Source organism: Lissotriton vulgaris, chromosome 3_1 (genome assembly GCF_964263255.1).
Source record: "Lissotriton vulgaris chromosome 3_1, aLisVul1.2, whole genome shotgun sequence".
NCBI classification, from domain to species: domain Eukaryota; kingdom Metazoa; phylum Chordata; class Amphibia; order Caudata; family Salamandridae; genus Lissotriton; species Lissotriton vulgaris.
In genome coordinates, this window is record NC_141689.1 from 1,559,742,694 (window position 1) to 1,559,760,214 (window position 17,521).

Below are 17,521 nucleotides of genomic sequence, written 5' to 3' on the forward strand. Positions count from 1 at the left end.
CCCCAGTGGGACTTGAATTGTGTGCTTACCTACCTAATGTGTGTTCCCTTTGAGCCGCTCCATAACTGTCCTCTCCGTCTTCTTACCTTGAAGACTGCTTTCCTGGTTGCCATCACCTCTGCCAGGAGAGTGAGTGGGCTCCAGGCTCCTTCTTCCTCACCTCCTTTCCTCTCTGTTCATTCGGACAAGGTTGTGTTGCGGACAAGACCCTCTTTCCTGCCCAAGGTTTTCCGGCCTTCCACATCGGGCAGTCCATTACCTTGCCCACCTTCTTTCTGCCTCCGCATCCCTCGAAAGAGGAAGAGAGGCTCCACCGTCTGGACCCAAAGCGTGCACTCTCTTACTATCTGGATCGCACACGCCAGTTCCGGGTGGATGACCAACTTTGTTGGTTACGTGGGCGCTAAGAAGGGACGAGGCGGTTCACAAGTGGACCATCTTGCGGTGGATCATCTTGTGTATCCAGGCGTGTTACTCCTTGGCTAAGGAGGAATCCCCTGTTGGACTGAGGGCTCATTCCACTCGGGCCACGGCGACTACCACTGCCCTAGGCCGAGGAGTGCCCTTGCAGGACATTTGCCAGGCAGCTACGTGGGCCTCGCTGCACACGTTTGCAAGACACTATTGCCTGGACAGCCAAGTTCGTAGGGATGACTTATTTGGCCGTTCCGTCCTCCAGGACTTTCTGGTGTGATTATTGGTTCGCAGACCCACCACCGGGGTTGGTATTGCTGGGGTATCTATTCTAAGGAAAGGAATCTATCACTAACGTGTCTCTTTCAGATGCACAAGTTACTACTTGTGTAACGATATATCTGTAAGAGACATTAGTTAGTGATAGATTCCTTACTGACCCACCCATCCTCCCCGTTCTGCGAACCGATATCTAGGGTTAAGGTCATCCCCTTTCAGGGCCCTAGTTTCATGGCACCAGTGTTGGTTCTATCATGGCTCTGCGTATCTGGCGCGGAAAAGCTGTGTATCAGAACTGACGTCCGCGCGCATGGGCGGCGTCTATGTACTCCGACGTCATTCCGGCGCTAACGACGCCGTTGACTGACGCGGAGCCGCGGACGACGCCTGCTGGCGCGCAGGGGTATTGCTACGCAAAATTTTCCGGATCCAGTCTGACGCCCGGGGATATTCTAAGGTAAGGAATCTATCACTAACTAATGTCTCTTACAGATATATCGTTACACAAGTAGTAACTTGTGCATTGTTTTCTCTTGAAGAGGATCTAGGATATAGACCTCCTTGGTCTACTCTGGACCATCCCAGGAGGAATAAAAGGTATCTCCTCTGTGCCATCCGCACTATTCCCAGAGGGGTCTCCTCCTGCCCATAGTCCGAATTGAGATCATCAGAGAGCCTCAGATGCTCCCTCTTCAGGAGTAACCACACCCCCATTATCATGTACCTCTGCCTCTGCCTCTTCAGGATGACCATCACCCTTATGTAGCAGCTCTAAGAGCAGCTTAATGGTGGGGTTGCCACCTGTCTTCATCTTTCTACGGCTACACAGAGTCCTTAGTTCCTGGAACTTGAGACCACTGTACTTAGCAGACTGGAGTACACAGGTATCCCTAACTAAAGACATTGTTATGGGTGTAGTGAGGTGTTGCACCTACCTACCTGCCCTAGTGAAAACTAAACTCTGAGGTTGGAGAAAGGGTTGTGCTAGACCCTTACCTACCCTACCCAACCCTAAGTTCAGTAGAACTTATTCTAAGCTGTATTATATGTGCCTTATATTAGTGATGGTTTTTCAATTAATCCCCACCAAGATTATGTGGTTTAACAATGCCGACTTGAATCACAACAGCTGCACACCATTGTGAGCAACTGGCTTGGTATATGATGCACACTTATGTAAGTGGGCACCCTGCACCAATACAGAGAACCCTTATTTGGATTTTAGTGGTCTTAGACAACCTTAGAAAGCGCTCTGTGGCAGCTGTGGAGAGCAGCCTTCAGGCTTAGTCCAGAAGGAGTGTAAAGTATCCTGGTTCCTAAGGTATCTACGGGTGGGGTGGCTCTCCAACCTTCTGTCTTACACTGCGTTACTTCAGGGTCCGCTGGGAAGGTTCTTTCTTAAAAATTGCAACTGCAACTGACCCATTGACTTGTATTGAATTGTAATGGAATATAAAAATGTGCCCACTAAAGCCTGAATGACTTGGCATCCACTCCTTAGCCCTACATCCTTTGATATTGATATACTAGATGAGGAATCTGTGGTTAGAAATATCCATCTAAAACATTTTTTAATTGCCTTTGGTAATACATTTTCTGGTTGATGCTCTGACTGCAGATGCCTCATGGTCATCCTTTCTCTCCCTGTGAAATTGTTCTTTAGTAGTTCAAAAGGTTCAAAGCAAGATAGATTGACATTGGTGTGCTGGGAAGGGACCTGTATGTATCTCTGTGTCAAAGTTGGCAAAAGGCAATTATTGTTATTGTTATTTAATATTTATAAAGCGCCAACTGTCGCTCCGGAAGGAGCATCCTGGCGCTGAGGAAAGTGGGAGTAAACAGAGGTGAGATCTAAATGACGGCCAATACGTATGGATCTGTCAGATTGAAAATCCAGGTCTTAAGTTGTTTCCTGAATGGGGTCTCTAGATCCAGCAGTCTTAGTCCTTTGGGCATGGAATTCCATGCCCTAGAAGCCAGGACACTAAGAGTTTTTCCACCCTTGGTTTTGTAATGAAATTTGGGATACTGATTAAATTACAACCTACTGATCTTAAAGCTCTAGTAGGGTTGTAACGGGTATATCTTCTCGAAAGATACTTTGAGCCAATGTTATTTAGAGCTCGGAAGGTAGTCAAAAGGATGTTGAACAAAATCCTCTTGTGGAGGGGAAGCCAGTGCAATGTCCTGAGGGCTGTAGATGCAGAAGATTTTCTAGGCAGTTTTAGTACCAGTCTTGCAGCCGCGTGTTGAACGCTTTGTAGTTTTTTTAGCGTAAGCTTTTTTACCCCTGCCATAAGACCATTGCAAAAATCGAGGCGGGCAAGAATGAGAGCAACTGCCACAGACTTTCTCGATTCGATGGGGAGAAAATCAAAGAATTTCTTTAATGATTTTATAATGTTGAAACACTTGCGGAGCACTTGGGAACCGGCAGCAGCAATACCAGTGGGGGCTACGTGTCAGAGGCGAACCACGCACCTCTCAGTGCCCTGCAGAGACGCCACCTCTCGCGTTTCCCGCTCTGCGGGAAACGCTCGAACTTGTGGGCTTGGTGCAACTACAGCGCCCAGAAGGCAACGGGCATAGCGCCTCCCTCCCTCCACCAACTATCGGACCAGGTGACAAGGTGCATAAAAGCAGCACCGTCACCCTCACCTGCGGGAACACTTGCGGAGCACTTGGGAACCGGCAGCAGCAATACCAGTGGGGGCTACGTGTCAGAGGCGAACCACGCACCTCTCAGTGCCCTGCAGAGACGCCACCTCTCGCGTTTCCCGCTTTGCGGGAAACGCTCGCACCTGTGGGCTTGGTGCAACTACAGCGCCCAGAAGGCAACGGGCATAGCGCCTCCCTCCCTCCACCAACTATCGGACCAGGTGACAAGGTGCATAAAAGCAGCACCGTCACCCTCACCTGCGGGAACACTTGCGGAGCACTTGGGAACCGGCAGCAGCAATACCAGTGGGGGCTACGTGTCAGAGGCGAACCACGCACCTCTCAGTGCCCTGCAGAGACGCCACCTCTCGCGTTTCCCGCTCTGCGGGAAACGCTCGCACCTGTGGGCTTGGTGCAACTACAGCGCCCAGAAGGCAACGGGCATAGCGCCTCCCTCCCTCCACCAACTATCGGACCAGGTGACAAGGTGCATAAAAGCAGCACCGTCACCCTCACCTGCGGGAACACTTGCGGAGCACTTGGGAACCGGCAGCAGCAATACCAGTGGGGGCTACGTGTCAGAGGCGAACCACGCACCTCTCAGTGCCCTGCAGAGACGCCACCTCTCACGTTTCCCGCTCTGCGGGAAACGCTCGCACCTGTGGGCTTGGTGCAACTACAGCGCCCAGAAGGCAACGGGCATAGCGCCTCCCTCCCTCCACCAACTATCGGACCAGGTGACAAGGTGCATAAAAGCAGCACCGTCACCCTCACCTGCGGGAACACTTGCGGAGCACTTGGGGAGGCTTTCTTTCTTGTCAGCTACACGGAGAACCCTACCTGGACGCACATCACACGCAGCCTCTGCCCCTGGGTCCAGGAACGCAGTAAGTCTCGCCGCTATTACCAACTCACGGCGGCTGGAGACTACAGCTCCCAGCGGGCTTTGCGTGTACTTCCGGTTCCCGCAGCCAGCGCGCCCGGAGGCGCTACAAAGGCGGGCCAACCCCTCCGCGTCGCGGGACGCGCGCGGGCAGCGCCGGGCGGAGCCCGGGCAGAGGGCGGGCCGTCTGTGGCCGTCAGGGGCTGACAGAGGCTGGGCTGGGCCCCGTCCCTATCCTCTTACCAACCGCGACGACTCCCGCTTGGTGCTTGTTGCCCTTCTGTTGCTCAAACCATGTCTACACGCTCTGGTAAGCCACTCAGGGGTGAGGTCAAAAGGGGATCTAATGTCGCGAGCCCTGTCATAGGGTCAATGGACCGTTTTATCACCAGGGTAGCGGCGGTGATTGAAAAGGAGATCGCCATGTCTGAGCGGCGTCTATCTGAAGTATACCTCCCCGCAAGACGCTCATCATTGGGGGAAGTCGCCCAGTCGCTCACACCAGCCATTACCCGGGTTCAAGCAGGTACCCCCCCTAGTATGGTCAGTGCTCCCTCAGAACCCCTCCATCTGACTGGTATTGAGCAAAATATAGATAGGCTGGAAACTTTGGCCGCTCTCCTTCCTATAGTCACAATGGATGACGGTGGCCTCAGTAACCGTTCCATATCACTACCACCTATTCCGTCAAGTGATGTCATTAAAGACTCCGAGTCCCCAAATTCCCCTGCACCTACCACAGTTGTACCAGATGGAAACCTAGTTGGGGCCTCACCTATCACCGTGACTCCTGACACTAGGCAGGAGTTTCCCCTCGTAGGTAAAAAATCGCGCAAACATAAGAAGGGTAGGCTAGTGAGACAGGCCGCCCTCTACCGAGGAGTAAGGAAGTCTCCTGTACCTACTACAAGAACTATAAGGGGTGCCCCTATGCTGAATGAAACCGACACAGAAGGGGATGTAATGATTTCTTTAAAGGGCCCTCACACAACCAAGGTCTCAAAGCGAGCTGACTTAGTAGCGGTCGAAAATATTCTGGAGAAGGTATATACCCTTTTGAAACCGTTACTAACTCAAGTAAAGGGCCTAGGGGAGAGGATTGACAAACTAGAGCAGTCAACTCTGGATGGGATACACTCACTTAAAACAACAATCAAACTAGCAACTACAGTGACTGTAAATAAGGATGTGGGTGTAAAAGGGAATGATCTATCAGCGCAGAAAGGCCCTAAGCCCCCAACAACCCAAAACAAAGCTGCTCCTAATAATCTAGCAATCCAACTCCTAAATCTCCTCCCCATCTGAAACCAGGTCCAAGCCACAAGGGACTCCCAATACATAAAGAGCCTGAGAAAAACAAGCCAAAATCTCTTCCCCAAAAACAGCAACAGACAACTGACGGTAATAAGGAAGCCCAACAAAAATTAGAAGGTAGCAGTAAACCCAGCGGCCCAACGACTAGGAAAGCCCCCAGGCCTGCAACACAATGTTCTGCCCCAACTATCTCCCCACAGGCCCCCTGTATCCCCCCACGACGGATCCCCCCAATTAATCTCCCACCAGACTGTCAACCATTTGTTGCAGTCATGGTTAATGTGCCTCCCCTAAAGGATGGTCAGTTGGAAAACCATCAATCACTCAAGAACAAGTGTATACACTGGCTGAAGGCAAATAAACCAATCCCCTCGGGTATGGACGGCATTATTCTAAGTGTCCGTAGAGTGGGATGGGTAGGGCAAGGGAAAAAAATGCTGGAGGGAGACTGTGTAATTATAAACTTCCAAGATTACAGAGTGGTGCCATCCATTTGTACTCCTATTAAAAACATGGGGGCCCCGGGGGTTAAACTGGTAGACCTCTCATATTTTTATCCTAGGCACATTGTTAGCCCAAATGGAGGAAGTGAAAGTTCTCTTAATTCTGGCCAAAACTGGGCTGGGGTTGTAGGAGGCGATAGGGAGAAACAAATGTGGCCAATTGGCCCCTGCTGACTGGAATCAGTGAGCAGAGCAGAGCAAGTAGAAGCACCACCAACCCAAATAAACCTCGTAAGTGGAATGGGAGACCCTATAATAATTCCACAAGATCCCTGCTCTCCTCGGATATATAGGGGGAGCCCTATAGATAGGGGCTTTCAAGCGCCCAGCGACCGTCCAGCTGTGACGGACCTAGTCTTCAAGGTTTTCAGCTGGAACATCGCAGGGATTGCTGGAAAACTGGCCCTCCCAGACTTTACTGCATGGGTTGATAAGCACTCTTTGTGCCTCTTCCAGGAAACCTGGAGCCTGATACCGGTCCATAGGGTGGGTTTTTCCTCATACTCCTCTCCTGCGCGGGTCTCGGAATCCGGGAGAGGCCGCCCAGCGGGCGGCCTTCTTATTTGGGTCGCGGCTTCTCTAAACTGTAGAGTAGTGGATTATCCCACAGGTTCCCCGGACATACAAAATATTACTCTTATTGACCAAAGGGGAAGAATTGTTCTAAACATCTTTAATGTGTATGCTCGGGGTACAAAGGGCGGGAGAAAGTCTCCTGTAATAGCTCTTCTCGAAACCCTGTTAAACAACACCCCCCATAAGACCCGCACCCTGGTTGTAGGTGATATGAACTGCACGTTCGAGCCTTTGGGCTCGGACGTTTCCCTCGACCAGGATGAGGAGGATGCCAGGTGGGGGATCCCGGCTCTGGACATCGCACCGATTAAAAGGTGGACAGAAGTGGCGCTCCAAATATACTCCCTTACTCTTGAATTTAATCTAAGGGCAGCGAATGGGAGGAATCCTTGGATAGGGGGGGTGCACATACCTACAACAGACCAGGGCACACCTCTAGGCTGGATTATGTCCTAATAGACGTGTGCTTATGGCCTTATGTAAGGGACATGCAGGTGGTCCCTTCGACAGAAAGCGATCACAACCCTCTCTCCCTAGAAATGGAACAATGGTGGCAACCCCTAAGGAAGGCCAACATTAAAGAGGCACTCGTACCACTAGATGAATCTGAAGTCTCCCCATGTGGTAGAAGAATTAAATGGGCGAAACTGGTCCTATCCGAGGCGAAGGTTGGGGAAATTCAATCCCATTTAAACCACGCGGTAACATCTCTGGAATCCTCGCTAGAAGGGGTGGGTAAAGTGAGTGGGTTATTTCTCTCCCTGATTGAAGCCCTAACCAACGTGTTTACCCTGTACTCTAAAAAGCCGGGCAATACAGGAGCTAAAAAATCTGTTGAGGGGTGGTATACCCAAGCATGCAGGATTCATAAGGCAAAGCTAGTTGAGGCAGTTAAATCTAAATCCCAAAGTGTGATCCAGGAAGCTAGGAAGGCTTACAAAAAGACCCTTAGTATGGCTAGAAGGGAGTGGGAAGAAAATTATTGGGAAGACCTACTCCAGGCTAGCAAAATTAGGGATTCAGGGGTGTTTTGGAATCTCATAAGGAAACGGAGCAAATCCGATGCAGCCATGAGACCCTGCAGCATCCCGCCTCAAAGTTGGGCAAAACACTTTGGGTCTTTATACCTCCCACCAGATGGGGAACTGTCTGAGGGGATGGATCTCACACTAGCATTCGAACCTCATGCCTATGACCTCTTTACTCCCTTAGAGATTGAGGGTGTTATAGGCTGGGTGGCACCACGCAAGGCACCGGGCCCGGACGGCCTTCCGGGTGATTTGATGAGGGCTTACCCAGCGGAATGGGGAAGGATTATAGCAGCTCTCCTAAATGACATCATGAGGGGAGGAGCAGTACCAGAATCCTGGAAGGGGGCGGTGGTTGTCCCCATTTATAAAAAAGGGTGCAGGGAAACCCCGGGTAACTATCGCCCAATAAGTCTGATAGACTCCACCCAAAAGATAGCTGGCAAAGCTATCCTTGGTAGGATCCTCCATTGGGTGGAGGAGAATAAAATCCTATCAGACTTTCAGGCAGGTTTCCGGGCTGGTATGGGGACTATAGAGCAGGTGTTTAGGTTGTCCCTTTTGGGGTGGAAGGTGGTGGAACTAGGCAAGGGTAGTCTTTACTTAGCCTTTATAGACTTGAAGACTGCCTTTGATCTAGTTCCCCGGGAAGAGCTCTGGAGGGTCCTTTGTGAGTTGGGGCTACCACCTTACATCTTGTCCCTTCTTATAAGCCTTCATGCCCACACTTTTGCACAGGTCCGCTGGGGTAATAACGGAGAGCTCACGGAAAAAATACCAGTGTCTAGGGGCGTAAGACAGGGTTGCGTCTTGGCACCCACCCTATTCTCGTTATATCTGAATGGGGTGGTAAAACACCTTCAACAAGAACCAGCCGACGCCCCCTGTCTTGGAGGTGTCCGTATCCCAACCCTGCTTTTTGCGGACGACACGCTCCTGATTTCGAAGACCCCCACAAGGACTACAGAAACTTCTAACACGATTTCAGGAGTTCTGTGTTGCAAAAGGGCTAATAATAAATGTGGACAAAACAAAATACCTAGTTGTTAACCCACCTAAAAAATTGGGCCGCCCACCTACACTCAACTCTATTCCACTGGAGAAAGTAGCCGAATTCGACTACCTTGGCATTCGGATTACGGACAGGATGACTTGGGCAAACCACATTGAAAAAATGGTCCTTAACCACAGGAGAGTAGGAGGAGCTCTCATGAGGGAATACAGGGCCTCAACTAGGAGATCACTTACCCCAGTACTCGACATCTACAAGGCCAAAGTAGCGACATCAGCCTTGTATGGGGCAGAACTGTGGGGCCACTGCCGTCTGGATGCCCTAGTTACTGCTGAGAGCAAGCTATTAAAATCCTTCATCGCTGTTCCTCTGAGCACACCGTCAGTACCTGTGAGGATGGACACGGGATGTAAAAACATTAAAGATCAGGCCTTGCTTCGCCCGCTCCTGTTGTGGACACGGATCTGGAGGTGCGAAGAATTAAAATCCTATGCTGATGCCCTGAGAGACATAATGAGCCAGGGGGGTTGGGCCAAGATAAAATGGTTAAAGGACACCAAAAAGCTGTTGGAGAATATAGGACTAGGGGATTGTTGGTCATCCCGCTCAGCCCCTCCAAAAGAAGTTGTCAAGGCGCTTTTTTGGAAATGGACTGTAGAGCGTCTAATCTCTAGTTCCAATCACTGCAGGTCCACTGCCACCTTTTTACAAATTAAAGACACTGTGGCCATTGAACCTTACCTGGACCTGATCACTCTCCCCTTTGACCGTGCTCTTTACTTTAAATTTAGAGTTGGTTCCCTCCCGCTAGGTGCCCTGGTATCGAAATGGTCAACAGCGGATCGCACTTCTCCCAACTGTGCATGTTGCCCGAGTAAGATTGAGTCTATTGCGCACGTTTTATTTGAATGCCCAGATTATGCAAGGCCTAGGAGCTTGTGGCTGAAACCACTCTGCCGTAACATGGGCACACGCAGTCACTTAGTAGCCTTGCGTATCCTAAGTACGGACACTTCCCCCCCCCCCCCATAGTCTGTGGAATAGCTAAATTTTTAAAGCAGTTTTGGCTCATTCGATGTAAGAGATTGTCAGTAGCTGTTTAATCCTTGTTTTAGCTAATTTATTAATGGACCTTACACCCTTTTATCACTTTTTAATATTCTAACATTACTACTGACTTCTTATGGCATAAAACTTTTTGTATATTTGTATTGATTGTATTATGTATGTGCTTATAAGATATCTCTGCGTATCGAATAAAAGCTTATGACTGACTGACTGATAATGTTGAAACAGCTTCCTGCAACAATATATGATGCTGAAATGTCATATCATTCCTACGAATGCAACATCTTTTAGTGCAGCTGTTAAGTAATAGCTAGGAATGTCTAAATTCATAAACCGGTGCATTGTCTCCTATGATAGAAAAATAGATACATTATTTGATAGTCTCTCAAAAAGGTTACTTTAAAATGTATTTTTGCTCATGTTATTGATGTCCCAGATCAACTATGAGGCTTTGAACTTTTTTTTTTATCAACCAATTTAAAGCTTACCAAAGATTCCTATAATGATTCTTAAAGTGGTGTGGTTGGTGCCTTATTTAGATATTCTGACCATGAGGAATATATGTTATACTTACCTGATAGCACTTGCCAATTTTTTGATGTGAATGATGGCTGGTGCAAATTAAACTTTAATCTAATTTGTCGTTGTCTGATAGAATCAGATAAACCATCGAACTTTTGCGGGTGTGGTGACTTTAATTGACCTTACGATCTGCATCTTTGCCAAACTTATTAAACTTTATTTAACTAATTAAGGAAAGTTGGAAATGCTCATTGTAAGAGGTTGTGTGGTGACTTTGTCTATGACATTGTTGATATTCTTTTGCTCAGGACCTCCTTTCTGAAGTAATTCTTTCCTGTTAGATGTTGAACGGTGCCATCTTCTCCCTTCGTTTAGAGTAGTATTCCCTGCTACAAAGGACCATTCCCTGCCTCTCCCTTTCTGTTACTGCCTCTGGCAACTGTGACTTTCTCTAGGAACAATCACCATCTGCCAATTGAAACTGCAGTTGGTCTCCTTCACAGTGCAGGTTCTAAAGTTTAACAGTGCTAGATGTGTTATTAGTAGTTGCTGACCCACTGCTACATCTGCCTCAGGGAGGTGTGTAGACCAGTTGGGTTTGCTTCTGGTCCTGAATGTTGATGTCTGTCTGTAGGAGCCTCAATAGCCCATTGAACTGGGCATCTATATGCTTGACACCCTGAACAGTCTCTTACATGCCAAAAATAAGTAATGGACAAATGTGTATTATGATCCAACAAAGCCATATCTGTGTCCTACATCCACTTTCTGCATGCTTTGTCTGTCACTCAGTGGCATATTGAACATAAGTATAAAGTTAAATTTTATGTTTCATCTAAGTGGATCGATTCCTGTTTCTTGAAAATGTGGCAACTGGATACTACCTCTCACTTCAGTCTTATGATAATTAGTTCCCTCTTACATTTATAGGACCACATTTACTTGTAAATCTTGGCAATGGTAACCGTTACTATTTTAGCCAAACACAGCAGACTTAAAAAACAAATGAAATGAGATAATGAAAAAGGAAGTCTAATTAAAATATGGAATCCCTACACTTCCTTTTACGAAATATGGCATGGGGCTCTTTATTTTGTTACACTACCTCCATACTGTTGTTAATTATTATTATTTTCTTTAGGTGTCTTCTTTGGCGGAAGAGCTTCAAATAAAAACTCAAGAAAAGGAACATATTGTGTTGGAAAAAACTGAACTGCAGCAGAGATTGACTACAGAGATGCAACAGCTGGAGGAACAGTTGAATGTGAGCAATACTGCTCTGAAAATCTTGGAGGATGAAAAAGCTGAAATTGTGCAGCAGCTCCACGATCTTCAGCAGGCTGCAGCAGATTTTACTCAACAGAAACCGGAACTGCAGCAAATGCAAGACAGTCTAATAGCAGAAAGAGACCACTTCAAAGAGGCACTGGAGAAGAGTATTGAGCAGGTAACTTTGTTTCTGAAACTGTGGTTCAAAATAGAATGTTTTATGAAGAAGCAATGCTTTGAGCGTTTGATATGTGCTTATCCTATAATCTCAGATACATTGCAAACAAACTTTGACATATTGTACTGTGTTTTATTTGTAGAAGCAATGACTTTAACTATTTACACATGGTCATGATGTACTTCGACAAATATTTTGAACATTTAATACATTTTCTTGTGTTTCCAGCTGTAATGGATGCTTCTACCTGCAGGTCTCTCGTCTCTTAAATCCAGACTGGATCTGAAAACTTTGTAATAGCTTTTCTGTTCTGTGCTACTAAATTTCGGCCCCAGAAACCACTCTGGAAATGTCATGGAGCTGCACAAGGTGCCATTCCTGTGCACCAGTGTCAATTCTTCTTTATTTTTTTTGGGCGTACTCCATGGTGATCCAGTGTTGCTCTCCAAGGAATGTTTGCCAAAATAATATTTTTGCAGTGTTAAGAATGGAAAATGTCTACTCTGAAGTAGTTAACATTTAAATGGTGCCACTCTTGTAGAAGGCAGTGTTTTCGGATGTACATGACATCTGTTTTTTTAGAGCTTGTGCTCCAAGCATGACTCCCTGTCAGAAGTGCAGGCCCAATCATAAGAAGGTCATCAAGGAACTGTGAGGCTAAACTTTCTATGGCGTGTACCTGGAATGAACACTGAGTTAAACAACGCCACACCAGCACCAGTTCCCTCTTCAGTGTACCTTTGACTGGCAAAGTCTCAAGGTGGACCCTTCTAGGAACAAAGGTGTTTCATAAGACTGCACAAAAGAGGAACAGGAAGAGCCCTTTGCATGCCCAATGTCTTTCCCATTCAGAAGATAGGTCTCATATTTTCTAGCTTTGTTCCTAACTCTGGGCCTGAAATCGAATTTGGGGCTGGTCTTAGAAAAGGCCCCTCTGCCAGCTTTGTATGTGGAACCTTCTGATCAGCTTCCAGCATTTCCTCTCCCTGGGCCTGACCTCACGCAGATCGCAGTCATCAGTTGACCTTATTTCCTAGACCTCACAATCTGTTTTCTCTGTGTGCCTAAGGGCCTCAATGAACCCTTGGGCTACCCTTACCTGGTGCCAGCTGACGTCCGCAATCCGGCGGCAGTTGACCCAGCTTGGACTCCCAATTGCACTGCTCTGTTTTTGACCATCCAGATACCTCACTTGAAGGCCTTCCAGCTGCCACTCCATCAGAGCTGTCTCCAGATAAATTACACACTGATGAATTTGCATCGATAAGGCTGTCTTGGTCAGCGCCAGACTCTGGGCACAACAATTATTGGAGGAGGCTCCTCATTGTCCCCTATCCTGTCATGAATATTTTGGCAGGCTTGGGGGTAACTGGCTAAGATTAGGATCCCATTCAAATGCACAACATAGTCTATCACAAGGACTATAAAAGTGCTGAGGTGGGCCACTTTCTCCCTTCTCTCCTCAACTTATACAGACGTTGGCGACTACTTGGTTCTGGAAAATGCAGTGGCCTGGACATCCCTCAGGAGTAGAACCAGGAGTGCCCATTGCAGATTTCCTGAGAAGGTGGCTTCACTCATTGTATCCTCCACAAGGCCATTGAGGTCCTTGAGCTACCATTGCCTGTGGAAGAGAACAAATCCAACTTGCTCGATGAGATTTTAGAGAGGCTTCTTTAACAGTCGAACCGTTGTTTTCCTTCAATGAGACTATGATTTAAACCCATCTTATTGGCATATGACAAGCCAGCTTCTTCCGGCCATGATGCGGCACCTGTGGAACGAATTTTTCTGTTGGCCAACCACTTTCTAGGAAGTTTTGTTCAGGTATCCTAATCCTCCTGGCACATTCTTGATTATTTCCCCACTTCTCTTCCCGATTGGATGTCAAAGAAAATTTAAGCCATGAGGTGGAATTCATTTTCTTCAGGCAGCCTTGACCTTTGCTCCACAAATGCAACTTGACACCTATCCTGCCACTACAGTTTCCTGTTGGAAAGGTATTGGATACGGTAAAGTCAATGACTTGATCCTTGGGCTCCTACATTGGTATTTACAATAAAATGCTTCGATTCATTCCTATAGATTCTTGATTGATGTCCAAGTGAATCTTTTGGACATTCCTTGTAACAGTACTCACCTTCTTGATGATAAGGTGAATTTGACCTTAGCATGCTTTAAGGAGAGCTCAGGTACAGCCTGATACTTGGGACTAAGTTTCACCCTAGATTAGTTCCCCCAGAACTGATGCAAATGCAAAGGTTATTCCCACATTATACCTTTTTAGCACATCAGCCTTTACAAACTGCGTATCAGCAAGCCCATTGATAGCTAAAGTGGGCGTGGTATTTCCAGGAGCTTTGGGGGACAGCTGTGAAAGTCCTCTTCCTGTATTACCGCTCCCATTCCCTCCACCCCAGTCAAAAGCCTTTAGTTTGTACTTAAGGGAACATGCAGTCTTGGAAATGGTGGAGGGGGGTCGTTTCCAATTACTTGGCATTCTGACAGTCCATCTCTTTGTTCCTGCAGATTGATGATCAGTGTTGCACATTTCCCTTCAGGATTTGTCCCCATTGTTTCAATTTACTCAGGCAACCATACTTGCATTATACAGAAGGAGGTTGTGACTTCTCAGTCAGTGGGGCTGTTGAGTTGGTACCAGAGAGACCTGTAGGCTAGGGTTGGTAGTCTTTTGCTTGTTTCCAAGAAAGATGGGACCTGTGTCTCATGTTGGACCGTAGTGCGCAGAATGCATTCCTCTGCAATGAGAAGCTCACTGTGCTGTCTCTAAAACATGTTCTCTTTGAAGCTTGAAAGATGGATGGTGTCCCCCAACTTTCAGGAAATGTATTTTCACATACTGATCCTCTGGTCATACTGCAGGTACCCATTATCACTTTGTGGTCCTACCATTTTGAGTAAATATCTGCACCTCGTGTGTTAACAAAAGGGATGTTGGTGGTTGCAGAATGTCTTTACATGCATGGTCTTGGTATTTCTGTATCTTTACGACTGGTTGCTGAAGGTGAGTTCTCCGCAGCTGGTGTTGCACTTCCTGCAGGCCACTATCTCCTGGCTTTTACCTTGGATTTTCCATCAAACTTCTCAAGCCACATTTCCAGGTGTCTCTGCACCTTCTCTTAAAGGAGCTGACCTCCAATCTGTCATCAAGACCTCCCCAACAAGATTGGGATATTCAGACTATGAAACTGATGTTTCAGGCCTGAGCTCTTCTTACAGCCGGACAGTCCTATGCCTTCTGAATTTCCTACACCCAATGCATCTAGGACCTGGCACCTTCTGGCAGGGAATCCCATAAGAAATACCGGAAGGCACACAAAGCAGCCATAATGGAGGAAAAGGAAAAACACTACTCAAAGATCACTGGGGCCATTACGTCCCCCAAGGAGCTTTTTAAAATCTTTAACTCCTTAGTGGCTCCGACAGTCTCTGATAAAGTAGAACCGTCACAGGAGCTATGTGATCGTGTATCCTCCTTTTTCTGCTCCAAAATGTCTGCTATCTGTAATCAACTGAAGCTTTTCAATGCCAATTTGGTCTTGGATGTTCCCACTAAGGGTTGTCTGAACAGCTTTTCCAACAGCATCAATTCGGCAAGTTTTTGCGTCTATATCTGTAAACCTTTTGCTTGAAGGCATTAAGTCCGGTTCACCCTTGGACCCCTGTCCCCTAAAATTTGTAAAAAAATAGCTAAAGAGGCTTTGATCCTCGATGGTTCTGAATTTTGTTATCTCTTCGAGCCATTATCCTGGAACCTGGAAGGCTGCAGTGGTTAGGCCCATCCTTAAGAAACCCTCCCTAGATCCACAAAATCTTAAAATTGTTCACCATATCTCCTTGCTGCCCCTCCCTGCAAAAATTCTTGAATCCCATCTGAACTCACATTTGAGTGTTTACCTGAGGGACCATAATATCCTGGATGGTTCCCAACATGGTTTCAGCTGGGTCCATAGCACGGAGATGGCTCTTACCATGGTGTTGGACAACATTCAAGTGCAGGTGGATGCAGGGTATACCACTCTCCTCATCCTACTCGATCTTACTGCTGTGTTCGACACCCTCTCCCCTTTGAGACTGGTGGAGCGTCTCAGGGAGATAGGGGTGGGCGGACGGGCCCTGGACCTTCTTGCCTATTTTCTCACCCAACGGTCTCAAACCGTTAGACTGGGACACTTTTAGAATCCTGCCCCTTGTCTGCGGAGTGCCTCAGGGCTCGTCTCTGAGCCCTACCCTTTTTAATATCTATGTGGCCCCCTTGGCTAGGGTGGTGCAATGTTTTGGACTTGAGGTGCTGTCTTATGCGGATGACACGCAGATCATGGTTTCTATCACCCAAAATTCCAGTGATGGCGCGCTCAATTTTAGGAACTGTATGACTGCTGTCTCCACATTGATCGGTACAAAACTGGGTGGTGATGGACGGAGCATCTGAATCAATCAAACACTCACACCCAGACAAAAGATCTGGGTTTAATCCATCACCGTTCTTTAGCCCACTCTGCCACCCCAGTTCAGATATGGCTATATGCAAATCAGTCTGACCCTGTGCCTCATGGGAACAGTCCAGCCCGAACTGCCAAGCCATGTCTTCCCTGGACCGGAAACAAGCTTCTGAGACTGGTTTCTGGCATTCCAGCCGTCTTCAGGCCGGCTTGCTTGAATCCAGTGCAAAGTGAGCAAGGGACTCATGTCTGAGCATACCCTGCCACACTTATGGCGGCACAAAAGGGCGTGGTGATGGACGGAGCATCTAAATCAATCAAACAGTCACACCCAGTCAAAAGAGCTGTGTTTAATCCATCACCGTTCTTAAGCCCACTCTGCCACCCCAGTTCAGACAGGGCTATATGCAAATCAGTCTGACCCTGTGCCTCATGGGAACAGTCCAGCCCGAGGCACAGGGTCAGACTGATTTGCATATAGCCATGTCTGAACTGAGGTGGCAGAGTGGGCTAAAGAACGGTGATGGATTAAACCCAGATCTTTTGACTGGGTGTGAGTGTTTGATCGATTCAGATGCTTCGTCCATCACCACCCCCTTTTGTACCGTCTCCACATTGATGGTTCAAAATTACCTGAAACTTAACGGTGAGAAGACTGAGGTCATGATTTTCAGGGACAGTTTCGACACCTGGTCCAGCAAATGGTGGCCCTTCTCCTTGGGTCCCTGTCCCACCCCGGTCTCTCAGGGAAAAAATATTGGAGTGGTGCTTGATACTGGCCTTTCTATGTCTCGCAAGGTATCCAGAACAGTTGCTACCTGTTTGGGTCTTATCCGGGTGATAAGAAAGATTTCCCAGTTTTTGTCCATTGAAGCCCGAAAAAAGGATGTGGTGGCTTTCATTTTAGCCAGACTAGGCTATTGCAATGCCCTTTATCTGGGAATAGATAAGGATCAGTTGCGCCGCTTACAGCTGGTTCAAAATGCCACGGCTAGGCTTGTATTGGATCTCCCCAAGCGCTCCTCAGCCTCCTCTGCTCTCAGTTCATTGCACTGGCTTCCAGTGGGCCTTAGAGTCCTGTTTAAGACTCTCTGCCTTACCCATAATGCTTTTTATGGAAAGGGCCCGGTGGGTATAAAGAATATTTAACACAGGTATGCCCCTGCTAGGAACCCAGGTCAGCCAATAAAAATGTGTTTGTGGTCCCTAGATTTAAAAGGATGAGATGGGGGGGGGGGGAAGAGCTTTTTCACTTGTGGCTGCTAGGCGTGGAACGCTCGCCCCGTTTCCCTCTCTGGCCAGCAAGCTCACTCTATCTTCCATACGATCGTTAAGACCTGGTTGTTTTCTGTAA

At 47.6% G+C, this 17,521-nt stretch overlaps 1 protein-coding gene across 1 annotated transcript in view; it reads left to right on the forward strand.

The window, feature by feature from the left end:
- Positions 1 to 17,521, forward strand: part of CENPE (centromere protein E) — a 1,817,274-nt gene that overhangs the window by 1,079,078 nt on the left and 720,675 nt on the right. Inside the window, exon 36 of the mRNA XM_086962044.1 lies at positions 11,399 to 11,704. Coding sequence (XP_086818170.1) covers positions 11,399 to 11,704 — 306 coding nt within the window. The remainder of the gene's footprint in view (positions 1 to 11,398; positions 11,705 to 17,521) is intronic.